Source organism: Mastigoproctus giganteus, chromosome 10 (assembly GCF_048544385.1).
Source record: "Mastigoproctus giganteus isolate SK-2022 chromosome 10, ASM4854438v1, whole genome shotgun sequence".
Lineage (NCBI taxonomy): Eukaryota > Metazoa > Arthropoda > Arachnida > Uropygi > Thelyphonidae > Mastigoproctus > Mastigoproctus giganteus.
This window is the reverse complement of record NC_143584.1, coordinates 156,985,656-157,004,038: the sequence shown is the minus strand read 5'-3', so window position 1 is coordinate 157,004,038 and position 18,383 is coordinate 156,985,656. Positions and strand designations below refer to the sequence as shown.

The 18,383-nt window shown below is 36.2% G+C and overlaps 1 protein-coding gene across 1 annotated transcript in view; it reads right to left on the bottom strand.

The window, feature by feature from the left end:
* LOC150079403 (polycystin-1-like protein 1) overlaps window positions 1–18,383 on the bottom strand; it is a 445,550-nt gene that overhangs the window by 298,270 nt on the left and 128,897 nt on the right. Inside the window, exon 14 of the mRNA XM_090383053.1 lies at window positions 17,001–17,273. Coding sequence (XP_090239179.1) covers window positions 17,001–17,273 — 273 coding nt within the window. The remainder of the gene's footprint in view (window positions 1–17,000; window positions 17,274–18,383) is intronic.

The following is an 18,383-nucleotide window of genomic DNA, read 5'->3' as shown; positions in this document are numbered from 1 at the left end:
TGACCTTAACATTATAGAGGATCACACACTAAGAGAGATCATGGAAAAGGGAACCAAATTTAGACCCAACACCCCAGCCAACCTAAAAAACACACAAATCTATTTACACGGATCTACTACAGTTTGCCTTTAAAACCGCATACAAATTCAACACACCAGTAGAAGCCTTTCAAAGTTGGATAAATACTTCCACAGAACATATTCTGGCTAGATTCAAAGAAATCATACCACTACAAAAATGCATTAAGCAATATAACCTAAAAAATATTAATTACAAAATGAAAGAACTGCAAAATAAATTCGTCATCACAAATAGAGAAGGCCAATAACAACTTCAGCGTTATTCGCAAAAAGTTCAACATTGACACACTTAAAGAGGAGATGAACAACAGTGATACATACAAGCTTATGAACTCCACACCTAGCAGCATTAGCAAAAAAATTATAGCCATGCACAAAAAACTCAAATTAAAAATAGATAATACACGATACCCATTCATATATTGGATCCCCAAATTTCATAAAGTCCAGATTGGAAAAAGGTTCATCACCTCAGGTAAAAACAGCTACATAAAACCATCCAGTAATTTAATGGAGGACAAATTAAATTATATAGCCAACCAAATAACTCATACTAAAATTATTTCCAATAAAAAATATTTTGAATACATCAAAAACAAAAACAATAGTATCAGAAGCCTATACACTTACGACTTTAAAAACCTTTTCACCAGTATATCCCACAACAATTTAATTAAAGTCCTTTTACACTACTATGAAAATCATCAAAACATGAAATGCAATAAACAATATTGGCACAACCTTATTAATCTTAATGTCAAAAACAATTACGTGCTTATGGGAGACAGTATTTACGTACAGACTAGGGGGGTAGCCATGGGGGGCTAGCAGTTCCTACTCCATTGCCAACCTTTACCTGCATTATTTTGAAAACAACATCAAAGAAGAAATTATATTCTACATATATACTGATGATGTCCTAGTCATCAATTTCGACAATTTCGGCATTTTAGCCCAGGAAATTTACCCCACAGATTTAACCATAGAACACACTAACCCAAATAGCAACTTACAAGCTTACTATCTCGACAGCAAAATCACCAAAGACAATGTCTACACTCAACACTATGATAAGAGAGACCATTTCAGCTTCCCAGCTATAAAACTTATCAACTGGGAGAGCAATCTAGCTAAGCATATCCATGGCAACACTGTTAGAAATCAAACAAACAGGTTAATACACATCGCAATAATCTAGATAACACAACGGAAGCAATTAAAAAATTCATAGAAACTCTCATCAAGAATAATATACCCACCAACTACAGCAAACACCATATTAAAGCGGCCATACTTACGAACCTCAACATATTGCTTCCTCTGCATCTAAAAAACTTGGTTTTCTCTTTCGCTCTCGGCGTTACTCTGTATAAATCGCAAATCCGCCCTGCCATGGAATATTGTTCCCACATCTGGGGTGGTGCCCCCAAAACCTCTCTCAGGCTTCTTGATTCCATTCAGAAGAGGGCAGTTAGGTTAATTAATGATTCATCTCTAACAGAGTCTCTCCACTCGCTTTCTCATAAACGCACTGTTTCTGCTGCATGCCTCTTCTACAGATACTTCCATGGGCACTGTTCTTCTGAATTGGCTTCTATAATTCCCGCTCTCTCTTTCAAAACAGTCCGAACACGTGCCGTCACCAGCCAACATCCATTTACTGTCCAACTTCAAACCCACAGAACCAACTTTTCATCTTCCTCATTTATTCATTCAACTGCCGTTTTCTGGAACAACCTTCCTTCATACGTATTTCCTGAAAATTACAATCTACAGAAGTTCAAGTCCAATATCAACAAATATCTTCTTTCGTCTTCTCAACCTCCAACCCAAGCACGGTACTAAGCACTATAAGTTCTAATACCTCTCGTGTTTGGGGTTCTCATAAAAAAAAAAAAAAAAAAAATACACCACCCTAAAGCCAACCCCTATACACTTATTGAAAATACACTGAAACAGTTTAGAACTATAAATGGCCCATAGCTTACCACTACTAGGTTGTCTAAAAATATCACAACGAAATATCCATTTCGTTGTCCATTATCAAATAAGATAGGATTTGTCCATTATCAAATAAGATAAAAACTTCCCAATTTTGATACCTGGGTTTACTACGCTCAGAAGAGGCTCGTCGTCTGACCGCACTGTAACTCGGCCTACCAAACACTTTCTCCCCCCTTTCTAAATCAGACAATCTAAATAATGGTAAATTATCACCGGATACAAAATAAACTCCCAACAACAAAATAATTGTGCCTAAGATATACACACACACACACATAATGTTTATATCCCTTCATTTTAATATCCAGGGTGTAGCAATCCATTTTTATTAACATACTTCTTGCATTTTGTACTGATATAAACACATCATTTCATTTATATAAGTTCCTTCTGACAAGCACAAATATAAACCCTCTCATGGCTTTCCAAACACTCGCATTGATACAGGATATATTGCCTACAGCAATTTTACCATCACACCATAATCTACAAAAGGCACGTCTGCGCAGTATAATCTTATCAACAAATAAAACAACCTGAAGGTGGGAATTGACCCCCTTTTCTGTCTGACCACCACAGAACAAGAAGGAAGTAAGAACTTTCTCATTTATTCTGATACATACCCGTTGTGCTTTGTGTCACCTATCCCAGTTTGCTGTTTCTGACACTACGTTGGTAAAAATTTAAATTTAAATATTTTTAAATTTTACGAAAATTAAACTAAACATATCCTTTCTCATTGAATATTAAGTTTAATACTATCACTGAAAAATTAAGTTTAATACTATCGCTTAAAAATTAATAACTGGCAAAACTGGTATGGGGACAACAGAAACGGGGAGGTATGAGACATTCCTTTAGTCTGGCTATCGTTCTGCTCAAAGCCCGCTCAAAGTAGCAGACAGATGGCCAAGTGAGGGAATGTTATTTGCCATTTACATTGTTTATTATCATTTTTATTGTTATTTTCATTATTTAGCATCATATTATTTTTAATACCATTTCATTAATATAACGTTTATAGGCCTCCAAGACTAAAGCTAGTTTACATTTGCTAACTTGGTAGCCTGGTGCATATACTACCTAATTCCCTACAGATAAATACCATTTAATTAAATAAAATCGACCAATATAATTTCATGTATGTATAATGTCTAATTGCCCTTTGTACAATAGCATTACGTTGCACAACTGACAAATACCTAATACTGTAAACTTAACCAGATATCATTATCATAATCTTTAATAAGCGCACACAATATATATATATATATATATATATATACACACACACACACACAGCGGATTCCGGTTATTTGGGCCACCGGTTAATCGTGGCAACCATTTATTTGGGGAAAATCATAAAAAATAGAACCCAATCAAGAAAATAGCCAGGATTTACTTCGCTTAATTGGAACAACATGCATTTAATTGGGGCAGGAGACCGCAGCACTGAAGATTACCCTATGATTGTCTCCGACCATACCGCGTGATTCAGTCAGATTTCTGGAGGTCACAACCATAAAACAATAAAAACAACTAGCAGTCACCCGTTTATTGGGCATTTCTGTTAGTGCAATCTATCATAAACAGATAGTAAACTCAGTCTTATTGAATTTGCAATAATACCGACAGCTGGAATTCTGTGGGTTACTATGGTGAAATGTGTTTACACTTCCATGGAATCTTCAATCATATAAAAAATTTTAAATTTTCAGAATATTCTCTCCATTCCCATTTTTAAAGCTTCATAACTTGTAACTCTGTTCTCACTTGCAATTTGTGTGTGACATGTTCTTCGTTACTGATTTCTTGTTTTTTTACCGTTTTAAATTTTAACCCCCACCCACAAATGTCAGTGAACAGAAATGTCAACTAGTTAGTATGTACATATCACAGTACATATTAATTATTCCAATTATTACATATATTCTTCCAATTTTCACGTATCATTTAATTTTTTAATTGGTAAGGTAATAAAGGATAAATCTGTGCTTAATATAGCTTTACTTTTATAGTCTGTAGATAATATTCCTCCTATTTTCACTAATTATAATTGCTGTTTAATAGAATTAAAATTCAGTTCACAAATGTGATCACAATGACCGGCACTTACTACACATCATATAGCGAAGGGTACTTTACTATGGCAAGTCCATCATAACGTGATTTGATTGTACAGTAAACCAACTGTAAAGCGGGGGTCCATTCTATTTTTAACTATTTACGTGAAACTTCGGATAATTGGGGCGGCCACTTAATTGGGCCAAAATGCACTAGTCCCGATATGTCCCAAATAACCGGGATCAATTGTATATATATTTTGAATATATATTTTATTTGGTCTGCTATTTAACTACAGCTCTCTTGATATTCTTTTCTACTTTTTATTTATTTCATGATTATGAAAGTACTTATGTAACTAACATATTTTTTTTATTATTTTTGCCTCTCTCTTACTGCATGTAACCAATAGACTTCAATCTGTTATAAAAGGTAAAGGTAAACGGCAGCCATTATCAATCCACTTCAGGATGGAAGCCTCCTCAATGTTTCATGTACAGGAAAATGGACCATAATCTACCACACTGGTCCAGTGCGGGTTAACAGATCGACCGTATTTAGTAGTCAGGGGCTTGAACCTCAGTGTACTCAAAGAGCATGAGCTACTGCACTCCCTCTCCTGACTACTCGGCTACAAGGCTCTTGTTATAGTCTGTTACAATTCGTTATAGTATCCATTAATATTTGTCTTGTTTGCCAATATGATTCAACATCTTATGCTAATTTAGAATGATTCTTATGTTTTTTTTTACAATTATTTTACACATTTTTGGGCTCCGTGCCATTGAATGGTAGCATCATTTTTCAGGATTGAGTAGGTGTTTGTTTGTTTGTTTGTTTGTTATTTGGTTTTTAGGAGCATTAGCAACTAAGGCCATAATTGCTCTGGGGATATGCGGTGGTCATTTTCTGACCTTTCCGCATCCTCCGTATTTGGTGGTCACGGGCTCGAACCACGGTCTGATCAAGAAGCGTGTGCTACGCACTGCTGCTCCTGCCCACCTGGCTATGGATTGAGTAGGATGTCAAAATTTCATTATTCTTTATCTTATTTAGAGGTGTAGATAAATTTATGGCTATTTAACTACCTAAATGCATTTGTTTATGCATACAGTAGAATGTCATAAATTTAGCAATGATTTCCAACAATTTCCAATGATTGTCAGATTTCTGAAAATTCCAGATTTTCAGAACCGAATACTGTACAAAATTGCCTGTAGCAAATGTTCCGATGGAGCAGCAAAGCAGCATGGTCATTATGGAAATTATAATATATCACTCATCTTAGGAAAGTAAATAAAAAAAACAAAAATATCAATAAAGACCGAGCTCAACTTCACAATTGCAGTTCAAGATTCCAGACCCTTATGACCATTATAAAGTGAAATAAATATCTATTATCCAAACTATTAATGGCTAGCAGCTGGTACTGAGGGGGGGAAAAAATATCCAGAGTTGCCATTTCATTACAGAGAGACACTAGGTAAGGCTTGCTTCTGGTTGCCTCTGCAGAATTAACCAAGATATCTTATTTCAAATTGAGAGAAAATGCCACAATGTATTACATAACTTGGGTTAGGTGTAAGTTATTTAGCCTGAATTAGTTTTTCAATGGCATGTAAATTAGGATTTTCTACATAACATATTTGGTTATGGTCCAAGGAAACCTGAATACAATTTAGCCTAATGAACTTCACTGTGTAATAAGCTACAGATTTAACCCTGTCATGGTGCTACACTCGTGAGATGTAACTCAAAAATAACAAGCTTATATTAATTGTTGGCTCACCATAAAAATCTGATTTTTTGTACTATCCTAATTATAGACAAATTTTTTACTTCATATGGTTTTTGAATTTTTATTTATTGTCTTCCCTGTGTTATAGTGTGATTGAACCCAGACTTTTGACTACTGATGCTACAAACCTCAGAATTAGGTTATATACAAAACTCTCCCACATGATCTAATGATTACACTGATTTACAGTGTATCTGGGGTTTGAGTAAAAGTATCTGGCAGTTATTTATGCATGTTTACTGACTACTAAACCGAAGTCCGTTTGTTTCTATCAGGTAAAGATTTTTCACAATTCATTAACAAAATATTACCTAGGTATTATATGCAAATGTGTACATAACTATAGTTTCTGCAATGGTTTACAAGTTTTATACCCCTATATATGTAATCAGTATCAAATATTTGCCTCAAATACAACAGATTGTGCATGTTTAATCCATAACTACCACACTGCAAGGTCATACTGCAAGTTAGCCGACCTTGAACCAGGAAGGTAGACGGCCCCACCCCGCTCTTACGGCCCATCTGTGATGCCCAGAAATTTATTTTCTGAGTGGAGTCTGGGAGACTCCTGTGCGTGTAGTTATGGGTTAAACTTGTCTGAGGATGCACTCACTTGTTTGTACAGTCCACTCAACCACAGAGCCTATATAAGTGACACATCCCTTGTGTGGTCACAGTACTCCTGTAAAAACTGTTGTGAGCTATCATTGTGTATTAGTTTTCTTTTAGTATGCAACCAGAAAGTGTATAAACAGTCCCGACATATTTTGTTACATATGTAAAGCAGAGGCAAAATATTACTGATTTTGTAAAAAAATCATATTATGCATACTTGGACATAAAATTAGGCGATCAGGATAAATCATGGGCACCACATAAAGTATGCCATACACGTGTTGAACATCTTAGAAAATGGAGTCAAGGAAAAAAGGTGTGCTTGCCATTTGCTATTCCTATGGTGTGGCGTGAGCCAGTAAGCCATGCCGAATGTTACTTTTGTGTACTTGACGTTAAAGGTTACAATTCAAAAAATAAAAAGGACATCAAATATCCAGATCTACCATCAGCCATAAGACTGGTTTCGCATGGACCTGATCTGCCTGTAAAACCTCCACCAGAAACTTTGGAGTCCACATCTTCTTCCAACAAGGCAGATGCTAAAGAGGTTAGTGAAGAGGAAGGTTAACCAGAAAATATTTTAACGCCACAGCAATTCACGCAAGTCTAACTGAATAATTTAGTAAGGGACTTAGGTCTTCCAAAGTATGCTGCTGAAATTCTGGGATCCAGACTTCAAGCGAAGAACTTACTTGCTCCAGGTACATCATTTTCCTGGTACAGAAATTGTGAAAGGAAGTTCATGCAGTATTTTTCACAAGAAGGTCCTCTCGTATATTGCAGTGATATCGCTGGTTTAATAAGTGCCATAGGAGCTCCATCATATGTTCCTAGTGAATGGAGACTATTTATAGACTCTTCTAAGACTAGTTTAAAAGTGGTTCTCTTGTATAATGGAGATAAGTACACATCTGTGCCAGTTGCTCATTCAGTTCTACTTAAAAGAAACTTATGACAATCTAAAGTTGCTTCTGGAGAAAATAAACATCAAGATCATGAATGGTAACTACGTGGAGACTTAAAAGTGTTATGTATGTTCTTGGGGCAACAGGATGGGTACACTAAAATGCCATGTTTTATTTGTGAATGGGATAGCAGAGCTAAAGCCCTGCATTGGACAAAGAAGCAAAGGCCTCAGAGGCACAATCTTACAAGGGGTCAAAAAATATTGAGCACGAAAGTTTGGTGAAGCCAGATAAAACTCCACTGCATATCAAGTTAGGCATAATGAAGCAATTTGTTAAAGCACTGAATAAGGATGGCAACTGCTTTAAGTACCTTTGCAGTAAATTTCCCGGTTTATCTGATACAAAACTTAAGGAGGGTATCTTCAATGGTCCCCAAATTACAAAATTGGTTTTAGACGGTCAGTTTGAAACTACTATGACTGATGTTGAAAGGGAAGCCTGGATTGCTTTTTAATGGAAAACTTTCTAGGAAATCATAAATCACAGGATTATGAGAAAATTGTTCAAAATATGCTCGAAAAGCTTCAAAATGTAGGTTGCAATAAAAAAAAAAGGTAAAGTGCAGCCATTATCAACTGCAGGATGGAAGCCTCCTCAACAATTCATGCTGAGGGAAAGGGACCATAATCTGCCACGCTGGTCCAGTGCGGGTTGGCAGATCAACCGTATCCAGCAGTCAGGGGCTTGAACCCCGGTCTACTCAAAGAGCGTGTGCTACTGCACTCCTGTTCCTGACCACTTGGCTACGGAGGAATACCTTAGGTTGCAATATGAGCATCAAAATTCACTTTTTTGCATGCTCATCTTGATTTTTCCCCCAAAAATCTTGCACAGATCAACGAAGAACAAGGGGAGAGATTCCATCAGGAGATAAAGGAAACGGAGCAGAGGTACCAGGGAAGATGGAATACAAGCATTAGGGTCAACTACTGCTGGTGTTTAAAAAGTGAGAAACCTGGCACTGTACATAAAAGAAAAACAATTAAACATTCTTTTCAAACAAAGAGAATAAAAGTTTCAGAATTTTGATTAATACTTGTTAGTACTTATGTATTTTTTGATATATGAAAATGTAATCCTATCAATTTGTCATTACTAAATACAGTAAAGTTATATACTTTTGTAAAAAAACAATACTTTTTTATTTCTTAAATTGTGATGTATCTGGATGTGATAAAAAAAAATCTAAGTCATATTTGAAATCACAGCAACATATTTCGCCAACAGGACCTATTGACATTCAAACCCCAGTGAATAAACTTAAATTTGTAAACTAATGTTATTAAGGTTTCTAACGGTTGTAAACCATGTCTTTCTTTTTTGAAAGATTCATTATTATTTTTGAATAATAAACATGGAAAGTGATAATCACCCGGGATAGAGAGTAAGTAACATGAAAATATTCATATTTCTCGTGCTTCACAGCACAAAATTTGAAATAAATTTTGAAAAGAAATATTTCAAAATTAGGTGAATAACAGCATCTCTGCATTTTTTCATTATTTTAAAACTATTTATACATATAATAATTAAAATTACATGGCACATGTTTAATCGTTTTTTAAACTTTATTTAAACTTTAGTTGCTTCATCTTTAGCATTAGTAGAGGCACATTATGAAAGAAAGCAAGCTTATACAGCATCAGCCAAAAAAAAAAAAAAAAAACACACACCCTTCCCATCTCACTGATCCATTCATTCCAAATGTTTGTCCAGATCTGCCTTGAATCCATTCAAGCCATTAACCTCCACAACAACAGACGGAAACTTGTTCCAGCAATCAACTACCCATGGGCTAAAGGCCAACTTACTTCCGCACATCTATTCTATAACTGTCTTTCCTCAGTTTGAATCTATGTCCCCCTCAGGTTTGTAATCTGAGCAAGAGGAAGAATCCCTTCAGTATTAAACCTGCTAAATCCATTCAAGGATTCATACACCTTAATCAGATTTACTCGCAGGTGTCTAGTCTCCAGAAGCTGCAATTTGCAGAACTTAAGCCTTTCTTCATAAGAGCACCCCTTTGTTCCCTTCACCAGTCTTGTTGCCCTTCTCTGTACTCGTTCTAGCAATTCTACATCCTTCCTAAAATGAGGCTTCCCGACCTGTATGCAGTACTCAAGGTGTAGACTAACCATTGCCTTATACAAGGGGATAATCACCTCCTAATCCCTGCTCGCAAAATTCCTGTATATCATTGACAATACCCCATGACCTACTCTGGTAGCCTGTCTGCACTGTCAGAAAACTTCATATCTGACTGCACAATTACCTCAAGATCTCTTTCATTCTCCACTACCCTGAGTGTAAAACCACATAGTTGGTATATTTCTCTGGGGTTACTGCTACCCATATGCAGTACTTTGCATTTGTCAATTTTAAACTTCAGTTGCCACTTCTTGGGCCATCTATCCAACTTTTGCAGTTCCTGTTGCTGCAGCATACTGTTATTGCTGTTATTAACAACCCTGCCAACATTTGTATCATCTGCAAACTTTGACATTAAGCTTGATATACCTTCATCAATATCATTGATAAATATACAAAACAACATTGCACACAACACCAATCCTGAGGGACACCACTAATACCATTAGTCCACGTAGAGCAGTACCCATTGACCACCACTCTGTCTTCTCCCACTCGGCCATCCTTTTATCCATTGTAGCAACTTACCCTTAAGGCCATACTGCTCCTATTTGTACAGTAGCCCTCCATGTGCAACAGTATCAAAAGCTTTCTTGAAATCCTAGTACAGTAGACTCTCGATTTTCCGGGATAGATTGTAAAAAAAAAATCCCGGTTAATCCAAAAATACAAAAGTCCGTGACTAAGAGATACGTTCCAGGACTTCTTACTTCGTCAAGTTTTACATAACTCGGGAATGATTAGTAACATATTGCTACTATATTATTATTGACAAATCTGAATTCCGTGCGATACTTGTTTGGCCCTTTTCATACATCCTTATTAGTTTAATTTTCTGATCCAAATCGATGCCCTTCCTTTTGTTGGTAGATTTACTAGTACCGCTGTCACTTATTGTCTTAGTCGGCACCATGATAATGGTCAGAATATAATTTTCTGAAAAGAACTTCACAGGGTTAAACAATTTGCATCTTCCGGGTTACTGGACTTTTCTGTTCGTGAATCTAATTATAAACGGGTAGAAAACTCTATCTTATTGCATTTCTGATAATGCTGATAGCTGGAATTGTGTGGGTTTTTACGTTATTATGGTAAAATGTGTTCCCCTACACTGAAATATTCAGTCATATAAAAAAAAAAACCCATAAATTGTAAGAGTCTTCACTGCTTTCCTATTTTTTTGCTTTTTTTTTTTTTTTTTATGTAAACCCCAAACACAAGAGGTATTGGAACCTATAGTACTTAGTACTTGGGTTGGAGGTTGGGAAGATGAAAGAAGATATTTGTTGACATTACACTTGAACTTCTGTAGACTGTAATTTTCAGGATATACGTATGAAGGAAGGTTGTTCCAGAAAACGGCAGTTGAATGAATAAACGAGGAAGATGAAAAGTTGGCTCTCTGAGTTTGAAGTTGGACAGTAAATGGATGTTGGGCTGATGGTGGCATGTGTTTGGACTGTTTTGAAAGAGAGAGCAGGAATTATAGAAGCCAATTCAGAAGACCAGTGCCCATGGAAATATCTGTAGAAGAGGCATGCAGCAGAAACAGTACGTCTATGAGACAGCGATTGGAGAGACTCTGTTAGAGATGAATCATTAATTAACCTAACTGCCCTCTTCTGAATGGAATCAAGAAGCCTGAGAGAGGTTTTGGGGGCACCATTCCAGTTGTGGGAACAATATTCCATGGTAGGGCGGATTTGCAATTTGTACAGAGTGAACAGCTGTTTGGAAGAAAAGTAACACTGAGAGCGAAAGAGAAAACCAAGTTTTTTGGATGCAGAGGAAGCAATATTTGTAATGTGCTTGTGCCAAGAGAGATTAGAAGTCAGGGTAATCTCCAAAAGAGATATATCATTTTGCTTAGAAATCGGAGTGTCACTAAAGATAAGCATAGGAGCAAAATAATCCTTTTTGTGAGATATAAGACAAAACTGAATTTTAGAAGGATTGAAATCAACTAAGTTGTTTTTGCCCCACTGTAGAATTATCTGGAGATCAGCATTTAAGGAATCAAAAGCAGATATTCGAGAAGTTGAAGCTGATTGAGCAGGACAAGGTTTCTCAAAATGGAAAGTGGAATGCAATGTGCTATCATCGATAAAACTATGGATAGGATTTCCAGTCAATGCAAGAAGGTTATTAATATACAAGAGGAAAAGAGTGGGGGAAAGAACTAAACCTTGGGGGACACCAGCATTACTGGAGAAGTTAGAAGACAGATCACCATCTACCATCACCCTCAGTGAGCGATCAGAGAGAAAACTGGATAACCAATTACAAAAAACAGTTGACAAACCATAAGATGGAAGCTTGTTTAGAACACCTTTATGCCAAACATGATCGAAAACCTTTGAGATGTCAAGAGCAGCTGCTTGTGTTTCACCATTGTCCATACATCACATTTGTCCATAAACGAGTAACATAAGCCAGAATATCACTAGCGACCATGGCGATCGTTGATCAGACGGAAGGTTTCTAGGTAATTTAAGAGTTGGTGGTAAATTGATTTCTCCATTACTTTAGAAAGAGTAGAAGTAATTGCAATGGGACGATAATTGGATGGGAAAGGATTTGTCACCCTTTTTAGGAACTGGCTGGATATGAGCAAATTTCCAAGAAGAAGGAAAAACACCTTTGGAATAAGAAAGTGAAAAAAGGTGGCAAAGAACAGGAGTAAGTTCAGGAGCACAGGTTTTAAGAACAAGTGGAGAAATACCATCAGGACCCGGAGCTTTCTTTGCATCAAGATTCGTCAAAATCCTTCTGACGGAGGACCACTGGAGGCATTGAATGGAACATGTTGGGAATGGTGGGAGGTGTTTTACAAAGATCATTAATACATGAGTTGGAAGAAAAATGGGATGCTAGCAGGTCAGCTTTATCCTTGGCTGAAGTGACAACAGAACCATCTGGTTTTTACAGAAGTGGGAGCAGTGATGGGCAAAAGCTGCGGCCAATAGCTTTGACAAAAGACCAGAATGCTCGGCTACCACTGGGGCAAGAAGCAAGTTTTCTACTCTTAGTCTGTTCAAAATCTAGTTTCTACTGATTAGTAACTGCTTTACAATTGTTGCGAGCTTTGGTGTAGGCAGAAAATGAAACTGAAGAACTGGAAACAAGCCAATTAAGGTATGCCATGTTCTTCTCTTGAACAGCCTTAGCATATTTATTGCAAAACCAAGGTTTAGATAAAATACGAGATTTTAAAGTAGAGTGTGAGATAAAGGATTCCATTCCTGCAAGAATAATTTCACTGACACGATCTGAGTAAACGTTGACATCAGAAGTTTTGAAACAGTAATCCAACCAAGGAAAAGAAGAAAAGAAATCTCGCAGGTCATCCCATTTTGCATTCTTGTAATGCCAAACAATACGAGGTTAGGAATGGCCCTGAGATAAAGACTCCATTGGAGAAGAGACAATCACTAAGTTGTGATCTGAGGTGCCTAAAGAACCTCTCACTTTTACTGTGTACTTAGAAGGGTTGTTTGTAAGAAAAAGATCAAGAGTGTTGGCTGCATGGCTAGGATTGTCTGGTATTCTTCTAGGTAAATGAACAATCTGTGCAAGGTCATTAGTAATTGCAAAGGCCTCAGCATCTCGACCAACTGGGTCGGTGTGACTAGAAAACGGAAGCCAGCTGGAGTTGTGAACATTAAAATCACCAAGGAAAATTACCTCACTGTTAGGAAAGTTGGACTGGAGAAAGTCAAGTTGCAAAGAGAGGAAGTCAAAGAGCTCCAAGTCATTAGTGGAATTGGGAGAAGGGTAGAGACAACAGATGAATTTGACAAATGAGGTAGAGAGATTTTAAGCCAGAGAAGATCGAAGAGAGGAGATTCCAAATTGCCAAGTCTCTGACAGGGAATATCAGAACGGACATATGCACAAGTACCACCTTTGAGGCGAAAGGAATCATACAGCGAATAATTTGGGCATCTCAGATGAGCAGTAGTTGAATCAACCGATAACTGAGATTCTGTCAGAAAAAGTACATGGGGTTTGGCAGACTGCAAGTGGAAATGGACATCGTTGAGATTAGAACTGAGACCATGTATATTTGTGAAATGAATTAGGAAGTATTTGGGAGGTTTAGATTGTTTTGCAGATAAGCTTACTCTATTAGTTTGTCAATTCGTGGTGTATTCAATGGTAAAAAAAAGTGGGGGAACATGATTTTTGGATATGGCGTACACACGGTAAGAATATACCCAGATCCTTGACATAACGTGGCCTCGACAATACCCCCCCCCCCCGCCCGCATACACACTACTCGGACTCCCGGACTCCCTCCAGTCACTATCTGGCAGAGTAGAGGTAGCAAGATTATACACTAGCTGATCCGAAAGCCTCCTAGAGAGTTACCAATAGGTTCGGTCCAGTGTACTAACTAGCGGCCGGCCTGCGAACACCGTTTTAGAGCTGTACCCTCAAAATGTAAGGAAGATTGGATCACGCCATGATGTTCCTCATAACCTCAAAAGTCGTCAATCATACTGCATGATGGAAGAGATAGAGAAGGGTTGACCGGAACTTAGCTCTGGAGACTAAACATGGGTTCCACCACTTCAAGCCTCCAATAAGCAAAGTGGTGGTATTTCACTGGCTGGTGAGAGTTATCTAGCACCTAGTACTGGCTGGTAACACAGAGGGGCAGCATTCCTCCATGTGGTGTGGAAGCCACACCTCTACCCCTGCTTATGTTGGTTTCACACCTGGGTGGTCTCCCACCGTGAAGGTGCAAGCAGAGGATTTGGCTGCCACAGACCGTCTGGACTTTGCCGAGATGGGGTTCACTTGACTTGAGTGTCACCCGAATATCAGTTCCATCAGCGTTTTAGACTCCCAGGTAGCAAGTACAGCTTGTATGGCATATCTGAGAGAATGTCTGTGACAACCTCAAGGACCAGTTGTTACTCTGCATCTCACTTGTGCAATTTGTGCGTGCCGTGTTCGTCGTTATTGATTGTTTATTTTATTTATTTATTATTTTTGTTTGTTTTAAATTTTACAATCCTAAAAAAAAAAAAAAAATTGAGTGAAAATAATTTACATCAATCCGTAGTTGCGTAAGTCTGGGACTTACTGTATCGAAAAATGTTCAGCAACCTACATAAAAAATATGGCGATAGATAAAAAAAAAAAGATAAAACTTGCCATGCACTACTTGCGTGTTCAATACAATGCTTCCCTTTATTTTTTGCGATGTCAATTTTAAATCTAATAGCTTCCCTTTATTTTTTACGATGTTGCATATGGTTTGGTCACCAACATTATAATGGTTCCTTAGAGATTTAACAGATGCACCATTTTCAAACTTTTGAATAATTTCAAGTTTTTGTTTAACTGAAAACGCAACTCTTTTGCGTTTACCCATCATTTTCATGATTTCTAAACAAAAAAAAAAAAATTAGTATAAAAAAAATTCTGATATCCCTGACAAATCACGAAACAAAATTTCCTTTTGCGCTGCAATGGAAAACACAACAAAATCCATGCGACGCACTAAAACAAACTATACATTTGGTCTCTTTCTTTTTTTGAGAGGCAGGTGTGAAGACAGCTGGGATTGCAAGATAATAGGTACACTAATCTCCCAATGACGACTTATAATACCGCTTGTCGCTTATTTATGACTTGCAAAATATCTGTTTACACCTATTGTAGTTATTACTCCAATTTTTTGATTTCTGGTTTATTTTTTTTTTTTTTTTTTTTTTTAATTTGGAGTCTTGAAGTGTCCCGGTTAATCCACTTCCCAGTTAATCCGATCCCGGTTAATCGAGAGTCTGCTACATATGATATCAAATCATATACATCATCCAGTTCCTTTGTGACCACATCAAAATATCCAATCAAATTGGTCAGACAAGGCTTTCCCTTGACAAACCCATGCATGCTGTGTTTGAATTATTGCTGCAGTCTTGTCTAAATGATCGTGCAATGCTTCTTTAATCAGTGACTCCATTATTTTCTCTGGAACAGAAGTCAAACTAACAGGTCTGTAATTACTTGTGTCATCCTTTGATCCCGCTTTGCCTAGAAAATAAAAGGTGTAAAAAAACACATAATTTTTTAATATTTAAGCAAAGATAAAACATTGGCGTACTCTAAACAAAATTAAAAAAAAAAAAAAAAACACCATAAACTTTTCTCCAGAAAACAAAAACAAAGTTTACACCTCAGGTGTAGTGCCTCTATGTCTGTAACAATTAGGGAGTGAGACGACTACAGGGTTAGCTGTCTTGTGGATTGAGGGTATAGCAGCCCTAGATTTCAAAGCTGGAGAGCATAAAAGAGAATATATATGCATTAATTATGACAGAAGATCAGTTCATTTACACGTCCATTGTCTATTTTTAGATAAGTATTTGTGAATTTGTGTACAAAAATTCACAAATTGCAATATGTACTGGCATGATTCCTGAAGTATTATAAGCCACTTCCGTGACCTGGAAATGAGCTAGTGGATGCATTCATATATGCTGTACTTACTAGTGCTTGGTAGTGGTAAGCACATATGAAGTTCTAACTTAATAAGTACATCCAGGTCAGCCAGGTTAATTTTTTTACCAAGTTCATTCAGTGTTATAATCCTATGCAGGTAGTACTGGGATAAGTCTCAGAAAAGGTTTATCGCCTTTTCATTTACCTAATTTTCAGGTAAATGAAAAGGCGATAAACCTTTTTTATTTTATTTATTTTTAATTTATTTTATTTTTTAATTTATTTTATCAGTAAAGTATACTATAATTTAGCATTTTATTTTTGTAAGATATGATTTCGTAAAATATTCAGAAAGAAATTTTTGGTGCAGGAAATGTTTCATATTTTATACTTTTAATTTTTCTGCATACATCAAGTTATGCACAGTTAAATATGAGACAGTGACCACAATACAGGGTCCTTCCACAGAAAGTAAACTATCAAGATTAATTCACCTTTATGGAATAATTATAAAGTAAGCATTTAAGTATGTTTTATAAGAATAATAACATGTTAATATGCAATTTATAATTGTTATTAAAATATTTTCATGAAAGTGGGCATATTCCTAAATAAATCAATATGTATGTGTTATAAAGAATATGAAAAGCATGCTAGAAATACAATTGGAAAGGACAAGAAATAACATAGGTGGGAAGTGGGTGCTACATATTTACACACAAAAAAATTATTTTAATACATATAATAACACTAAAAACAGCCCAATGGAATTTTGCTTAAAAAAAAAAAAAAAGGAAGCCAATTCATAATAGCTCAAATGCATATGAAAAATATTTATTATAAGTAATATTTCCGACACTTACCACTATGGTTATGGGAAGCATATCCGGCAGGAAGAATAAATTTAACATTTCTATTTAGGCCATAATACACTAAATGACTTGGTCCTTGGGGCATAAGAGAATATCTTAATTCATAAAACAGAGGGGGATGATTACTCTGCCATTCAAGGCAGTGTAAACGAAAAGAAGTATCCAAGCTGTATCCTTTTAATGGCATTAATGTACACCTTCCATTCAATGGTCCCAAATTGACAGTGAAGTAGTCCATAGCCGAACCTTCAGCTGAATAATTTCCTTTGAAAATAAGCAATAATATAATATTTATTTTTCATTAAACAATTGCCTATTTATTTTTTTTATTCACACACACACACACACACACACACACACACAGTTTCCGTTACCTTCCTATATATCCTAAGTTGCATTTTCATGAAATAGAGTGAGGGAATAAGCAGAACAATATAAGAAGAAGAAAAGAAGAAGAACAAAAAACTCAGAAGAACAATAAGGGGATAAGATATTCCCCTATGATATTATTAAAATACTATAAATTCTTCAAAGTGTTTACTAAAGAATATTTTCAGTTTAACCAAAAAAGAGGGGCTCATGAGCCCCTCTTTTTGGTTAAACTTCCAGGGTCCTGAGCTGGATATCATCATTCTTCTCTTTCTTGGTGATTCCCTTCTACTTGTGACTCTCTCTCTCTCTCTCTCTCTCTCTCTCTCTCTCTCTCTCTCTCTCTCTCCACAGTTTTATTAAATATATGTATTAGTTTATGGGGAAGATTATCACAAAAGACATACCTAGATAAATCTATGGAGAATGCATAGGTGAAGTAGGCTACATATAAACAAAGGATAATATACAAAAACTCATCGCTGTAAACCTACAATTTGGACGATTTCTTCCAAAGTCAACCACCCAAATTGAAAGTAAAAATAATGATAAAGGGTTGCCTGCTTGTGTAATAATCAATATGCATTAGGCAAAATCCATTTTGAGGTTATATAACAAATAATAGAATTTAGGATTATATAAAATATAACAGAAATTAAGAAATTTCGAATTTATATAATGCGTAGTACACACTGATCAGCACTGACACAAAAAAGAGAATGAAAGATATAAAGTTAAGAACTAAAGCAAATTAAATTCTGTATATTAATGATTACCAACATACTATATAATACATTAGAATTCAGATAAGAAGTTTTCCAAGGGACCAGAGGTTCAGAACTTCTTACAAGGGGAAACTTCTTAGAAGGGAAAATGACCTAAGGGTATGAAATATTAACTACACAAATAAAAATGAAAAGATACACATACATGTGAATGATCATGTAAATTGTAGGAACACTATCAAGAATAAAAATTGCCATTTAATGCAAAACAATGTTTATT